Raw genomic sequence first — 17648 nt, 5'->3', positions numbered from 1 at the left:
GTGGTTTTTTCACTCTCTTGGCTGCACTGATGCTTTGGAGATTTCTGACTGTCACCAGCAGTTTTCTGCAATGCAATGAGCATGGTCAGGATGTAGGAAAATTAAAAACATGCTCAAAGATCAGTCCATAATCATCTATCCTATTAATCTTCTTTACTTAATAATATAGGAAAACAACTGATCTCATTTCTCGCTCTAAATCAAGAATCAGGGCTAAGAAAGGTAACCAGTGCTACCAGTTGGTATAATCACTGAACTCTGTCCTGACTACTCTTATTCTTTTTTACTTAGAGAACTAGAATAAGACAAGATCTGATATCAATTAAACACTGTCTGGGGAAGTAGAAACCAAAAGCTGCCAGGCAAATCAAGGGATGATAAAGTATTTTTTTGGTTGCAACATGTGAAGTTCCATTGGTAGAAAGACACTTGTTTGAATGTGAAAAAAGCTTGTTTCTGTAAGACCCCTCTTTAACTTTGAAGGTTGTCTTCTGCTAAAACTCCTAAGACCAGCAAATGCCCTATATTCTAGCTTTAAGACTGCCAAAACCTGTATCTATCCCATTTCTGCTGGGGCTGTTAGGAGAAGTTTTCAGCCTAGTTTTGAGCTTAAACCTTTGTCGAGTCCCAAACTGGAGAAAGACTTAACTGTCATTTGCAGAAAAAGAAGTGTTTGTTTGTGTGCCTAAAACTGTAAGACTTTTTCCCTGGTTGAGACTTCCCTGCCATTAAATTCAGTCATTTTACTTCATTTGACCCAGTTTGGACCTCTCTGCCTTTTGGAACATTTCAATAGCTACAGAAGTGGTTAGGTAATAGCTAACAAATAAAATACCAGCCCAGAGTAACTGGAACAAATAAGCTGTGTAGCACAAATGCTCACTGAAACTCAGCAGAAATCAGACATCTCTACAGAGCTCAGCAATGGCTGGAACAGCAGTCTGGATGTGCAGGATGGCAAATTGTCCACCTGCAGTTTTATAAGTCTTCATGTAAAGTCAGTAAATTGTTCCAGGTCCCTTTTTTTTTGGATAGGTTCCCACTAACCTTTTTCATAACTTGTCTCCAAAATAAAAAGGCTTTATTATTTCTTCTGTGATATGAACTTGTGGACATATTATTTTTGTTTTGTTATTATCATCCTCAACCTTTGTGCTGTTATTAGTATTTAGAGTAGGAGAGGGGAAGGTGGAGAGACCATGAAAGCAATACATGTTGCCTTACTACACAAAACATAATGCAAACAAAATATGTTGACTAAGTTTTGCATGCTAATAAATTTGTTATGACTTCATCCAATTAGGGCACATTTAGCAGTTTGTATACCACAATGAAATCTGCAATTATAATTTTTGTGACTTTATGTTCCAGACAAGATGATGGGTTTGCTGCTCAGCAGCTCCTAATCTGGTTTACATTTTTATGTCCCATACGAAATTTGTTGCAAATTGCATCTTTCCATTTATTATTTAGAAGACAGGTGCACAGAAAGCAAAGCTGGTGGTGGCAGATCGGGACTTGTTAGCCACTACAAACTGCAACATAACTGTAGTAGAAAAGAAGCCCTATTTTATGAATAAATCTCACTAATTAGTAAAATCCACATAAGCAGCATTTTCTGTGATATATAGGCGTTCCATATTCAAACTGCTTTTTGAATAGGTTCTCATTTTTAGTTGAGAACTTTGGTTAGAAATAGGCATATTATGGGCACTCATCATGGAAATGTTCAATTATGGTTCTATCAGTAAAACTGCATGGGCTTTGGCCATTCCTTGATTGTATTTTTGCTAGAAAAACATTGACCTCAGAGCTCTGAGAGCATCATCTCTTGCCATGGGGTGGATTCCCTTTCTGAGTGACCATCAGAATCCCAGACTACAGCCTCTGAAGTGAAAACATAAAACTAAAATTGCCCTAACCATCAAATATTCAGCTTCCTAGAATTATTTGTTAGAAAACATTATCTTCACCACCATTAGTGGGGGCGTTGAGGAGTAGCTGTGGAGAAGCAACTCTGGTTTGCAAAAAAGGGTTAAGGGGAAAAAGCTGAACTGAACCACAAGAAGAATTTAAATGGAGGGACATATCCTTTTGTATCTCTTATCCCAAATTAAAAGAAAAAAAAATCATTAGTTTCTCACTCCTAGCAATATTATCCTTCTCTCCTTTAAGTTCCAACATACTGCTAGGAGTAGCTCAAACCCACATGGAGGCTGCAGTATTATCAAGATGGAGCAGTGTCTACCCAAATATTCATGATGAAAGGTCATTCATAACACTAAGTGACTAAGACCATAACAGCTTACAGAGAAACAGATATACTAGAAGTTAAGACTTCAGTAACCCCTTTGGTTCAGGCTGTTTCATATATGATAAAAGGACAAGGCTGATGAAGGCAAATTAACAGCTTTTAAAAGTTTGAGAGTGGGAGGATGAGTGACATTTTGATGAGAAGAATGACACATAAAAAGATCCAGACAATTGGGATTATGCAGAACATAATTCCTGTGCCAATCCACACTTTTTAAAAAAAGCAGTAGCAGTTGGGATCCAAAAAATGAAACAGTAAAACCATTCTCAAATAAACAAAAATGAGAAGTGTAGCTGGGTGATGAATGATAAGCTAAAACAGGAAAGCTAAACACTAGGATGTAAAGCTAATGGCAATGTTTTGCTGGAAGACTAACATTCACATTCCTCACCTGAACCATGGCTTGGACAGAAACGATAACCTGTCAGAAAGCTTTATTTCACCCCTCCCACTCCGGCACCCACCAGCTAAATGACTGTGCATGGCTCAGGACTACCAAGCACTGCAGCCCCAAATCTGAAACAACCTCAGAGAAGAATTATTCTGAAATGTCATTAGTTTCAGTGAGCTGTAAGGCTGAGAAATTACAAATACATCTTTAATACAAAAGATGCATTCTCAGAGGATTTGGGAAATTATTTAGTGCCAGGTAACCAATATACGGCTTTCAATTACCTTATAAAATAAAATAAAATCAAAGAAATTAAATGGCAGTTTATCTACTGAACAGCACTGGCTGAATTAACTAAGGGAAGGAAGCAACTGGCATGAATGAGCTCAGAGCCATATGAGCTACTGCAGTGGCTCATACTGGACAGGACAGTCTTATTAAACTCAAGAATTTGTAAATGAGAATGAAAGAACAGAAAAATATATCCTGGAAATTAATCCCAAGGATAAAAAAAAAAAAAAAGGAAAAAAAGAATTCTTATCACAATTCCTGAATATCTTGATCATGATGTCTGAGACTTAGTGCAAGTGAAATGTCTTCCTGAGAGATAGAACACTGTCTAAGGTGAGTGTACCCACTGCTGCTCAGTTTTAAGAATGATCATTCCCATGACATGGCATTTTGAAAATTACTCTGAAATCTGTTTACTGGAAAGCAAAAGAAACCAATCCCAAAGCATTGTCATCACATCTGTAAATATCTTCATTCCTGGAAGAGCTCAGATGCCATCCCACAGGTCCATCAGACACTGAGACAAGTCATAAATGTCTCTGCTTTTACTTCAGTTTAAGTAAATAATTCTTGCATGTATCAGGCTATGTGACTTGAAAAAGGAACCACACATTTACATTTTAAGCAAAATTTCATCTGTCTTAAGGCTATGTAGACTGCCCCAGATTTTGGTGTTGTACTAAGACGGCTCTTAGTCACGATTTTGCATTAATATACTATTCGTGAATTAAATTGATTTCTACTTGAATTAAGTATGTTACTGAACAACAGTAACAGATCTTAATTTTTCTACTAATAAGTGTTATAGCAATTACCAAAGATTACCAAATTATCTAAAACAACTAATGTGCTACTAAATAGCACAGAATTCAAGGAAATAAGAAAAACTGAGATATATCTTTATGATACTACGAGCTGTTCACTCGGGAAATGTAAAAGCTAAACCAAGCTAACAAAGAAAGTAGGAGTAATCCATTGGACTATCTGGGATTTTTTTGAAGATTACAGAGTAACATAACTCTTCAGACTGATATTAGGAAGTTTTGCAGTCCTTTCACCTCCATGATAAATGTTCAGATTTTTTGAGAAGGTATGTAGTGTTTAATTGACCATAACTGAATATAATTGAACCTTCTGGAACAGGTTGCCCACAAAAGTTATGAATGTCCCATCCTTGGAAGTGTTCAAGGCCAGATTGGATGGGGCTTTGAGCAACCTGATTTAGTGGAAGGTGTCCCTGCCCATGGCAGGGGGTTTGGAACCAGATGACAATTAAAGGATCCTTCCAACCCAAACCATTCCATTATATCACAGAGAAGAATCTCCGCTATTCAGTGGGAGTAAGAAAGACATGGCCAAAACACCACAAAGCTTTTCTTCCATGGAAAATACTAGAATGTCAAAATATTTTGTTTCTAATCAGAACTAACACATACACTCTGAATAGTTTTGGCCTGGAAAAAAGCCATAAAACAATTTGAAATTTGAGACTGTTGTATTCTATGTCTTCAGGTTTTATCTACCTATACAGTATTTCATACCACAAACAGTAATTCAACATGAACTCAACTCTACCTTCCAGTATTTAAAGGGAGCCTATAAGAAAGATGTAGAGAGACTTTTCACAAGAGCATGTAGTCATAGGACAAGAGGGAATGGATTCATACTGAAAGAAAGTAGATTTAGATTAGATATTAGGAAAAAAATTCTTTACTGTGAGGGTGGTGAGGCCCTGGAACAGGTTGTCCAGAGAAGTTATGGATTGCCCATAACTTCCCCCAAATTCCTCTGGAAGTGTTTAAGGCCTGGTTAGATAGAGCTCTGAGAAACCTGTTCTAGTAAAAAGGTGTCCCTGTCCATGGCAGAGCAGTTGGAACTAGATAATCTTTAAGGTCCCTTTCAACCCAGGTCATTCTATGATTCTATGACATAACACAATATTTTAAATATGGTACTTTTATCTCATTTGGGGGAAATGCTTAAAGCACAAACAATTGCACCATCTTTCTCTAAGTGAAGGTGTACCCTCTTTATCACTACAACATAGTTGCAGGAGCCCTAGAATGCCCTTCCCAGTTCATCCTCAGGTCCTTAATCAAGCCATAACCTCGCTCAGATCATGACTTATTAGTGTGCTCCCATCTGTTGTCTTTGAGAAATGGATAGCAAACTCTCCCTCTCTGCCATGTGTAGAAAGGCCCCAATTCACCCTCTCTTTGCTGTGTAAGAAAGGACTGTCCCGCTAGATGGCACCCTGGGGGACCGGAGCATGCAAATATGAAATAAAAGAAAGTAATAAAAAAGTTGACTAACCTAACCCACCTGAGCTCGGCTCACAGGGATCGATGTCCTCATCATCGCTAGGACATTCAGCCGAGGCCACCAGGATGTCATCTGTAGTCTGCAAAGAAAACAAAAGTCAAATAGATATACTTGAATTGACTGAACATGTTGTAACACTCTTGCTCGGATTATGCAAGGCCCAGAGCGTTCCAGAATTAACGTGTAATGGCACGGTGACACTCTCCAGCTCTGTATTAATGGGACTTTGCTTTTCAATTTGCACTTGTCAGTTTTTAGAATTGTGTTAGATATCCAGTGTAGGCACTTAAATGTTTTCATATTTTTTTGTAATAGGAACAGAAAGTAGAAGGACAAATATGTATATTGGGGCTGTTGGTCTTCCCTCTTTATCTCCAAAATCTCTACTGTGATATTACTGAAAACACTGAGGGCATTAAAAAACAAGTCAAAATAATGAACTGCCTGCAACTGTTAAAAATGCCTGCAACTCTTACAAATGTAGTGATGCTTTCTCCATTAATTGCACTTCCTTTCTCAGATGTAGAGCCAAAAAAAGGAAAAGAAGAAAACATGTCTCTTATTGAGTTGAAAACTATTTAATGGAAAGAAAGTCAAGGAAAGAAAACAATAATAAATGTATACAGTGTAAAAATTATAACGTTATTTTCTTAAATATGTGAGAATATCTTCTTTTCTTAAATAAGTGAAGTATTGCCCAACTGCTATGTTTAGGTCCAAAGGGTTCTAGGAACATCTGCCCAAAATGCATTTGGATAGTTCTTTGCATAAAGAAATCAAATAAATCAAGAAAAAGGAGACAAAACAGGGGATGTATGATACAACACACCATAAAAGAAATTGTGGAATTCCTATCTACTGCTTCTTACAGTGCAAGAACAAGGAGATATTTAATGAAACACTGAGGCAATCAATCTGAACCTGAAAAAATGAAATACCTTTTCAAGCCACCTCTGGGAACAGTCATTGGGAAATGCAATAAGAATATCTAGAGTTATTCAGGGAAATAATACTAGGGAAATATAAACTGTCATGCACTTGGTTGTTTCTCAAGACATCACTAATGAAGTTAAGAAGAAGCTTTTCCTATGGGCAAGACATTTCATAACTGTCCGTTTCAAGCTCCTGTTCACCTCACCAAAGGAAATACAGGAAGAGAATAAAATACTACATCACATTGAAACAAGAGGCTAAGGACACAGCAGGCAAAAAGCCATTCTTGGATTCCTATATGATATACATATCAACGAGGAGATACAGCCCATTTCAATGAATGTGAAGTTTTTTTTCTTTATCTCTCCCTGAGTATAGAGGAGCGACATAAAACACATGAAAGTTTTCCTTCATCAATTTAAATATGAACATGTAAAAAATTTATTTCTGTGCAGGAGGGCCAAAGGCTAACCAATGTTGTTTATCATTATTATTCTAACTGGAGTTTTAAAGCAAAGCATATTACAGTAATAGGCTTTACTTTGTCACGCTTCAAGAATATTAATGAATATATGCTCTCAGCATTTCTGTGAAGTAGGAAAGTGATACAGGAATACATTCATTAATATGTGAGACATAACAAAGAAAAGCCTATTATAATAGTAATATATTTTAGAGGCAGAAGACTGGGACATAAGAGAATGAAGTAACTTGCTGAAGGTAACCAAAAAAGGCCATAGACAATAGCTACATTTAGATGCCATAATCACAAAAATTATCTTTCCTTATAGCTGAGAAAATTTGTAGCTGGGGGAAACAACTCTGTAAATCTGTACTGCTGCCAAAATTAGCTGGCAGATTTGCAGAATTTGAAAAGACATGAAAAAAGCATTCTAGTTGTCCATTCTTTCTACCATGTAGAAAAACTAAGTTATAAGAAAAAACAGCTGCAAACATCCTCCTCAATTTCTAACGTCCATTTCTCTTCCCTAGATTACAACCATTTAAGATTGAAAACCAATACCTTAGTCTCCTGGAAAAGTACTTATGTTTTTCTTTAGAATCACAGATAAGTATAATGAAAAAATTAACCGAGTAACCAATAAAGCCTGCATATAAAAGAATACATAAACCCCACAACTATTAAGTATAGGAAAGTACTAATAAGTACATAAAGCATCTCCCAAACAGTTTCAATTTGGTCAGTGAAGCCACACTGTCATATTTTTCCTTCTACCCACAACACTGGAAAAGACTATACTTTTATGACCTGCAACCAGAATTCCGAACATTTACCAATTGATCACTGAGAAACTCTACACAAATACCATCAAACTCAGAGGTTACAACCAGAGAGGATCACATGCATACACAATAGCATGAAATGATGATCCGTGAGATCTACTGGTCTAACTGGAATGTTGTTTAAGGGTGCTTTGGTACATGCATGGTTGAGTCACCCTTGTAATTTGAGTGACCTGAAAAGAAAGGATCAGACAGATTTATAGAATTATTGCAGTGTCTCTGATTATTCTTGATATAGGATAGCATGGTAAGACTGTAAGTAACTCTACTTTTTTTGTACGGTTTGCAGTACATTCAAAATTCTGGAAATTCAAAATTACTGGAAAAATAATACACTTTAAGTATCTTAATGTCTGAGAGATACTTTGCTCAGTTACTCATAAGAGAGTGTCAAAACTGTCTTTATAAAGTGACACTAATTCCAATCTACAGAAAGAGTATTCATACTTCTACAAGAAGAAAGGGATGTTCTTGAATGATAAAAGTGCATGTATATTATGGGTACAGAAATGAATAGCACCTTAAATAAATGTGAATATAGCACATCAAGAAAGACCTCGTTAATGTCTCAGAATATTAAAGGAAGTAATGTATGTTTCAAAGTCAATACTCGGTATAAAACTAATTTTCTTGCAAGCAATAAATCAAATATCAGTAGTTGAATAAGAAGTGAAGTGATAAGATGGTCTGAAAAGTGTTTTTCTTCAGAAAAATATGTCAGGAAGAATTTCAGTTTAAGTAGCAGTTAACAGACGTGTCACAACTTGCCCCTATTCTCCCCTTTCCCCAAACCCAAATACCTTTTTGTTGCCACTCTTACATATTTTTAACAGAAAAAAAAGGCAAAGGAGTTGTGAAAGAAAGTGAGATGGCAGCGACCAAACTACAAACGAAAGCCATTGGTCTGGTTAACAGAATTTAAAATGGGATTTAGAATTAGCTAAAACACTAGAGAATATAAAGAATATGTAAATTAAATACTAAGGGCCAGTTGCTGGAGTTCTGTCTCCATAAGAGCTCTGACTGACAGGAATTTACCTGAAGAGAGAAAAGGATTTAGACCTAAGGGTGTCAGACAGCCACAGGGTGCAGATCAATAATGCAGGATAGAGTAATATGTTTTACTTACCGCACATTATCTTTTCCTCATGCTTTTTAATTCGGATAGGAAGATTTAAAACAAATCAGTTCTCCTAAGTGAATTGCCATTGTTGCTAGCACTATGGCTAATTTACAGGACACTGCTTCAAGCATTCTCATTAATCAAGGATTTAAAAGTCAGTGGAAAATCCCTTATTTACAGTGAGTGCCTAATAGGATAACATCCAACTGGTATCATCATAATACACGATCGGATTAGAATGTCTCTTGGGCAAGTTGTTCAAATTCATTTAAGAAGTGATACTCCAGTTGTAAGAGATTAAAAAAAAATATTAAAATAGCAGGTGTACAACCTAAAAGGCCAGGCACAATTTCTTTTGATTGCATCTTCTTTTCTTTGTGTATTTTCAGAGACTTTTCAGATTTGATTTGCAGATATGGCTGTACGATTTAAAATGCAGTCTACTGTAAAATGTGGATTCTTAAAAAGTTGGACATATGTACACATTTCAGAAAAAGGATGACAGAAAAAGCTTAAAATTAACATGCCAATATAAAAAAAAATGGACACAAAAATTCCATATTTAGTAAAAGTAGAAGTCGCTGCATAATGTTAGTTCTGACAACTATTCAGGGGTGTGGACCCTGAAGGAATAGGTCTTGCTTACAGCAGCCAGGTCTGCTTGCAAAAATAAAGAATTTGGGACTTGTCTTTCAGCCAAGAGACAGTTTAAAATATCACCAATCTGCCACCTTGCCTGAGGAAGGAAATGGTGACTATTTCAAGAAAGCTCCTGGCCAGATGAAAAAATGATGCTGTAGTCATGGCTTAAATACAGTGACAGTCTGTAGCTTTGGATAAATATCAAGCTGTCTCAGAGGTTACAACCATGGGTTCAAAACTAGTACGAGGAAATATGGTTGTGCCCTTTTAATAATGCTCTTTGAATGTTATGTCATTAAAAGAAATAACTGCAAATGAATAAAGGAAAGGAATTTTTTATTATTGTTCATTTTTAGCATGACTGGCCATCATATATACCATCTTATTCAGTTTTCATGTATGAAGTCTGCTATACCTGATGGTACCAGAGAAATATGACCTAAAAATTAAATCACCAATCTGAGTTGTGCATTCATTAACAGTAGTAGTATTTCACCAGCTCTCCTTTAAATCATAACACCCCACAGGCTACTCTGAATATAGTTTATTCCTTTCTTGTTCAATAATATACCTTATCTCATGAGAACCGCAAGTAAATCCAAATTACACAATAGTTAAAAACTAGCAGTCGTAAATTATTACATGAATTACAACCAGTACAACCGCTTGTGACTACTGTTTAAATTATATTAGATGAGAACTTCAACTGTGTAATTCAGAATTACTCTTATTTCTTTGTACAGCTTCGGCGCTGAGCAATACCAGAGGCAGGAGACGTTGTGCTTGGTGCTAAAGGCAGCTGGAAGGCAAGGGCTCTGTTCTGAGGAGCTGAGGATTTGGTTTTGAACTAGATGCAACAAATGAGTGCGAGAGAGAGCAGAGGATGAGAAGGACCAAGTGAGGATGCCACTGATAGGCGCTAGTGGTTATGCAGGCTCTGATCTAGCACATTTTCCAAAATTATGTTTCCATACAGCAGGAAGGAAGGTCAGGAAGAAAGCAGGCAGAGAGGAAAGCCAGGCAGGAGCCCGTGACTGGCCAAAGAGAACAGATGGTGCCTGGAGAGCACTGCTGAGGCTGGAAGCCTCTCTGAGGAAACTCGGTGTGTTTAGAACCGTCTGGTGAGTGCAGAGATGAAGACAGCCAGGGTGACGTGGGAAGAGGTAGACAGCACCAACACCTGATGGTTAAGTTATGGGAGGATGAAGCCACGTTGTGTTGACAGGAGAAGTAACAAAGAAAGTGAGAAATTAATGGTAAAGTCATGGGAACAAAGGGGACAAGGCAGTAAAAGGGGAGAGCCAGGATCTCAGGGAGTTGATATCAAGAGACTTGTTTATGTGAAGATTAATGGGAAAGAATTCAATGACTATTAGTAAATGGCTGTCTGAAAACGTACTTTAGGATGCAGGACTAGGAAATTAAACCTCTAATTCTCCTTTTCTGCTTTTCTAGAACGTCTAGTTATCACATCTACTTAAATTATGTCATTTTTCCTCCTGAAAACAAAGCTCATTCAAATACTTGCAATTAAGTTCAGAGAGAATCAGCTACAACTGATATTTAAACATAGAAACCTGCTTCAGCTTAGCAGAAGTGTACACAGAGCCATGGTATAAACAAAGGTTTTGAAAACCCAAAAGATATACACCACTGTCGTCTTCATTAGCTGTGCCAAACTCTCCTTGAAAAATATGGTTCAGGCAAAGTTTACAGAAAGGAGCTGGGAGCAGCCATTTTGTACTTTTGCACTGGACACATTATCTTCTGAGGCAGTGAGGGACTTTCTCAAAAACTAATCCCTTGAATATATTCCTTTTCCCCCCTCTTTTTCCTTTAAAGCTAGGAATAAAGTAACCTAAACCAGTGGGAATGCTGGTAGAAACCAACAGGGCATGAAAAATCACAAAAGACTTCATGTGGAAAAAATCAAATTTCATTTTTTGGCATGGTATTAACAGCACAATTTTCAAGTAATTTGAATTTAATTTTCAGTGTATGAAGCAGACCTCAATGACTGGTTATTGAGACGGTTGTAGAAAGAAACTTGAATATGTCACATTAATCAGGTGTACTCCTCAGCTAGCTTTGCCCTGGTGTTAATTATCTCCCACTGCATGAGGCAGTTTGCTGAGGAAGATGCAATAGTGATTTAACAGTAATATCAGCTCTAGATGACATGATGTTTAAACAACTGCCTCTAATGTTTTATTTAATCTCCTATAGGTCAAACAAGTACATGTGCATCAATTACTGCTTGTCCACCCACATACATAAAGTATTTTTTCTGCATCGTGCTACTGGAAAATGTTATTTCTGGACATGGGTATTAAAATGCTAATATTTCAAGCACATACACAATATTTATTATATCTTTTGCTAACTGCTGACATATTATTACCCTGTAATGTGAAAATACGCAATCGAAAATCGAAACACTTTCTCATAACTGGCTCTCATCTAATTAATACTATCATGTTATTTCTTGAATTGGTCAGTGTTTGACACGTGGGAGAAAGCAAAAGCCTTGGTTAATATGTTCCTCTCGCAGAAAAAAAAAAAGAAAAAAGGAAACCTCAAGGATATATCAACCAAATACAATAAGGCTTTTCAGTTAGTGAAATGAGTGTTGTAGAAATTAAGAGCTGAGGTGTAGGTAAAAAGCTCAAGATGATGCCTTGAATGCCCTGCAGACCACCTTCAGTCTCTGTTCCCAAATCACAGCAGTGATGGGAACACACCTGCCCCATTCAGGAAAGAAGAATAACCTCATTTCTGGCCTCCACCTCTCTACATACAGATGGTCTATCTTTCCACATATCAACTTTAAAATCCATGGTATTAATTTCATGCAAAGCAGCATTTGTATTACTTCTCCAGCTCCCCTCCTCCACCCAAACATCTAAATTCTCATGGGCAAAATTATCACAAATAGTGGAATTATATTTGAGAAAAGGATTTATAGTAAAATAATATCAACAAAACTTCATGCCTTTCCTTTAAGCTCTGAATTTGAAGTTAATTGCTTTCGTCAAAGTCTTAGAGTCACTCATCTCATCTGGAAAGAACAGAAGTAGAGTTGCTTCAGAGGTACAACATTTTACCTGGACAGCTAGACAGGTAGCACTCTGCACTAATCTTTAAAAATTAAAGTATTACTAAATAAAAATAAGAAAATAATCCAAATATTTTCCTATCAGGTCATGTCTGTTACTTCCTGCAACAGATGGAAAATGTTAGCTTCACAGATATAGACCAAAACCAAGTTCTATATTAATTTTATTTATGAATGTCACTTTTCTTGTACCCTTGTGAAAATTTTTTTGAGCTGCTGTCTGGAAAATTGTCCCACTATTTTTCCCCTGTTTCTCTCCCCAGTGGGCAATTAATGAAAATGCACACATTTCTATTAATACATTTTTCACTGGCCACTCTTCCATATTTAAAGGCCTTGCAAGCAAATATTTAACAGAATACTCACTGCATAATAGCAGGGGCTATTTTGGACTTCTTGAAACAAGCTGATCCTGCACTAGCTGTGGTGCTTGGAAGCAGAGCAAGCAGCAACCACACAATAGCAGAGTACCAAGAATGGAAGTTACTGTTTGTCAGTGTTCTACAGGAAGAAGAAGGTTTATTTTTGGGGGTAATCAGTTTATTATTTGATCCAAGTCTTAAGTTTGGTGTTTATAGAAGGAACAACTGATGTTTACCATGAATGCTGAACTAATGCTTTAACAGTGCTGGCTGCAATGAAGGGTGAATTGTTCATCTTTCACACCCCTCATCAAGGCCAATTCATGCCATAAAAACCTGATGGCATGTTTGGCAAAAGGAGTCAGGTCAGCATCATGCACATTTTTGCTTTGATCAAGACCTAAATTTGTTTTGCAGTTCCAGAGGAATGGATCAGCATTCGACTTCTTTCCTGAAAATGGTACGACATTGTCTTGCTTCTAAATGATGTGAAACTATAGGTACAGTAAAAAGAACAAACTGCTTTTATCCCTCCTACTGGAAATACTGGGGATGGGTGGCTAGCTGGGAGTAAGAAATGTATGAGCTCTGTACCATGTGTACATTGTTCCCTTTACTCCATCCTGCTTTCTCCCTCCCTTCTGCAGCAGGGCTGATGAAAATGGGAGCTCATGTCCCCGCTCTCAGGACTCCTCTCTCAGTGCCCTTGGGACACTGCCAGCTGACCCCTCGGCTCAATCTGCCCCAGAACCCCCAGCAATAGTCAGGAGTTGTAGGCAGAACTGGCCCAATGGTTTCTCTTGCTGGAGGAAAAAAAACAGAGATGAAGAGACATGGTACAAACCTGAACTTCATCCCTTGAAAGTAGATTTTGATATGCAACATGCCAGCAAACAAATCACTGGCACCTAATAGCATAATGCCTAGCATATTATTTATGCTCTGCCATTTGTTAAAGCAGTCAGGGTTGCTTGGATGAAGAACAAATGAATCACCATATTACTTCTTTCTCATCTAACTTTTAGATTCACAGTGGTGTAACATTTCTGTTTCCAGAAATAATTTTTTTGGCTAATTTTCATTCCGTGATTACAAATAGTTCTGTCACGGGTTATACTGATCAGAAGAAGCTATGCTTCTTTTCAACCTACCTTATTTCCCCCAGGTAACTAAAATAGGTAGAAAACAAGGAACAGGTAATCTGTGAACTCTTTTAAAAGTCACTTATGATTTACTTCCAAGATTCTTTTCAGAACATCCATATTTCTGTCCCATAAACACCATACTTCATTATAGAACAAGAACAACAGAAATGCAGTTTGATTTTTGTTTTGTTTTTACATTTGCACTGAGCCTAAAATATATAGAATGGAATATGATCGATGAAATGCAATCCTATTATTTTCCTCTAGGCAAGAAAATTATTTTGCCTCTAAGTATGCGAGAAATGTTTCTGGGCATTATGCTTGTATTTTCTGGTATCATTTTATTTTTAGCCATCTCTTTTGCTGAAGCAAACATTTTGGTCTCCATTAATTCTGAACTCACAAAACACAGTGGAGACTTCTGCAGATTCTTTTTCTTTTTAACTCAAGAGAGAGACTGTGCTTATTAAATGGCAACATTACAACAGGGATAGCAAATATTTTAATTTATACTCCTGTATTATCAATCACAAGTACAGAGATTGTTGAATTTTTGGAATATAAGTCTTACTGCATTTGTATTAATGTCAGAAAACGCAGGCATAGCATTATTAAAGGTTTCAAAATTGACTATTTTAGTTTTTGTTGGGGAAGTAGAGTTGCTTTTAATTGACTATTGAGCTGCTAGCATAGGTGCTTTTTTTTTTTTTTTTTGGCAATTTAATCACATGGTTTAAGACCAGTCCTAGCAAAAAAACTTGATAAAGTTAGAGAAAAAAATGGAACCAACATTGGACACTTTTAAGATTTGGCTGGACTGGTTGATCCTTGAGGCCACTTTCAACATGGTATTCTGTGATTCTATGATTCATCTAGTTATGAAAATCCCCCTTATACTGCAAACTTAGAAAGGTACTAACTTCGAACTACACTTCCATCTTTTTTATACAATTACAATACTGCCAGTTTTACTTCTTGTGAGCATCCCTGACTATTAAATTATGCCCCACAGAATATCTTGCTCTACTGATATCCATGGGAAATCTTTTACTGGTCTCAAAAGAGTGGAAGGCAAGAAAAGCCCTTCAAAAGGAATACTTCCTGAAACTAACATGCAGTCTCTGTTCTCTCTTAGCATATCTTGAGGGTGGAAAAAGCTTTCCTATCTTGTTTCAAAACATCGAGCATAAAATACTATTTTTAGAAGAAATGTAGAAAACTGCATAAACTATTAGACTGCTTTTTAGCCATTTAGGTAAACCAGCCATCTCACCTTGCTCCCAAGAGGGACAAGTGAGAGACAGAGACAGCAAAAAGAAAACATGAGATCTTCTATTTAACACTGACCTACCCATACTGTGGTCTTCAAGTTCATTTAAGCATGTCTTTGGCTCAAGGTAAATCAGCTTATGTCAGTCAGAGTAGGTGAGCATGTGCTAGCATCCCTCTCCCACCCACAGTTTTCCTCTCCTGAAGGGAAATGAGCACCAGTCCCACTGCTACCACTTTCCTTCCTTGAGTTTTATAGTAAAGACTAAAATTTAAATTTTTGAGGGATATTAGATATTAGATCCTTTGTCACATTTTATCCCCCAGTTTACACAGGTTTACCCAAAAGCAGAGAAAGCAAAACTGAAGCCATTTTCCCACAACTCTGTCTTTGAAACACAGCCTTTTCAAATATTAAGCACTTAGTTCTACTACTAAAAAATTCCCACATTTCCTTATCTCAATGTTTTAATTAAAAAATTCAAACAACACTGGCAGAACCAGGGAAAATACTGAGGAAATAACCTACAAGTTTCACAGGGCTGAGAAATGTCCTACAGAAGAGCTTGATTCTGCAAATAACAACTTGGTAATACTAACAAGAGTTAGTTAGCTACACATGCACTGGAAGGAGACAATGCCTAAATGCCTTTCAATTAAAATAGGAGTTTCATTAAAGGCACTGTTTCAGAGATACTTCTAATTACATAGTTTCTGAAAGTGTACATTTGTCATAGAGGTATTTAGGTTTGTTAATGATGCCTTTATTTCATAACTGTCTAACAAAGGGCACTCAAAATTCAGGTGCAAAACATGCTACAGGAAAGCAGGGATGCTTTGCACGCCTGGGAGATACTCCAGGTGATTGCTGTGGGAGCAGCACGTGCTGCAGATGGCATCATTTAGCTTCAAGAACCTATGTACCATTAATTGTTTCCAGGTTTCAATTTTGTTAAGTAATCATCTTCAACAAAAACAGAGAAAGTTTAAGCCAATGCTATTTGGACAAGAGAAAATTTATCTCTGTCAGTGCTGCCAATTCAATATACATCATAGAATAGTAGGATTATACCCTTAGGATTCAGTGTTTTCCATTTTGAAGATCTGGTTTGCAATTGCCGTTAGTTTTATCAAATTAGCTAGTTAAAGATACATTCCAACCCAGATGGCACTGTTTCATGCCTGGGTGTATCAAATCCTAAATCTATGTTCATGCCCCTACAGTTGTAATGAAACAGTTTCACAACTTCTCAGACAGGGTGAAGTAAAAACAAAAAAGAGGAAGACAGGCAGAAATATTATTTACATGCGGATTTTGTTTACAACCACGTTGGTGACCAGGAACCTACCTTTTTTATCACACGTATGAAAATCTACCTAAGGGTGTCAAGGCTAAGAAAAACTGCAGCTCACACAGGAGATCATTTGGGTTGGGACCTAAAAATATGGTCTTGCTTTAGAGGATAGGTAGTGGTTTTCCAGTACCAAGGAGAGGAACTGAGACCTGGGAGACAATTTCTCCTATGCTGTCCATACTGTTGCTGATGGCACTTGGGCAGTGCGGAGGAATAGGCCAGACTTGAGTAGGAAGAAAGGAGCTCAGAACGATGGCAAGATGGGATACCAAGATGAAGGGCCAGAAAAGTGTGAAAGGTAACTTAGATAAGCTGCTGGAGGATTTGGGAAGAGAAATCAAACACTGTGCTGGGGGGACACAGGCCGTTACAAAGGCAAGAGAGGGTGGTGGGGAAAAGTTACAGCGAATCAGCAAAGTGGCACATGGAAAGCCATGGAGAACAATGGGCATGGGGAGGTTTCGGATAAGGACAAAGGATGCTGGACCAGCCATCAGCAGGAAAAATTACAGATTTGTAGCCATCGTAACAGGCACCAAAATTTCAGCTTTCCACTCACTGTCAGTCATAATCTGCTAATCACTCTAGCAAAGACTTCAACTTTTCTGCAGATGTCTTGCCTATTGGAATCTATCATCCTGAAGGACATAAGTCTAAGTCAGAGATCTGCAAGGTGAATCCACAGGCTCCCGCTGTGCCAGCTGTCCATTTCAGTGTGTCAGTTTGATAGTACATAGTGGAATAGGTTTCTGCTGTTTGTTTTTAAAGATCTCAGAAAACCAAACGCAAAACATTTGATTTGGAAAATTTTAAGTGTGAAAGGGAATGAAAGACCAACAATTAGGGGATGCCAAAACTCGAATCTGACATGAAGCCTTAATTCACATGCCTTGTGTCTGCACAGTCTGATGCCAACTTTAATAGCATGCTGGTACAGATTAATAACATATTTGAATGTCAGCTGGTATAAAGCTATACAGTTCCAGAGAAACAAAATGTTCACACTTCAGTTGTGCAACTGGCCCATCATTTCTTGTAATATAATTTAAAAATGAAAGCCCAAACCTATAGGGAATTATCT

General features: G+C 37.3%; 1 protein-coding gene across 24 annotated transcripts in view; it reads right to left on the bottom strand.

Moving 5' to 3' along the window:
* Positions 1–17648, bottom strand: part of NRXN1 (neurexin 1) — a 705404-nt gene that overhangs the window by 15025 nt on the left and 672731 nt on the right. For 15 of the 24 annotated variants that reach the window (XM_029965176.1, XM_029965155.1, XM_029965156.1 and 12 more), the window contains one exon: positions 5310–5397. In XM_029965176.1, coding sequence (XP_029821036.1) covers positions 5310–5397 — 88 coding nt within the window. The remainder of the gene's footprint in view (positions 1–5309; positions 5398–17648) is intronic. The other 9 variants (XM_029965177.1, XM_029965167.1, XM_029965169.1 and 6 more) reach the window with 1 other exon arrangement.

The sequence above is a fragment of the Manacus vitellinus genome, unplaced genomic scaffold (genome assembly GCF_001715985.3).
Source record: "Manacus vitellinus isolate BGI_N305 unplaced genomic scaffold, ASM171598v3 scaffold_8_pilon, whole genome shotgun sequence".
NCBI lineage: Eukaryota > Metazoa > Chordata > Aves > Passeriformes > Pipridae > Manacus > Manacus vitellinus.
The sequence above is the reverse complement of the archived record's forward strand: the minus strand, read 5'-3'. Positions and strand labels throughout refer to the sequence as shown.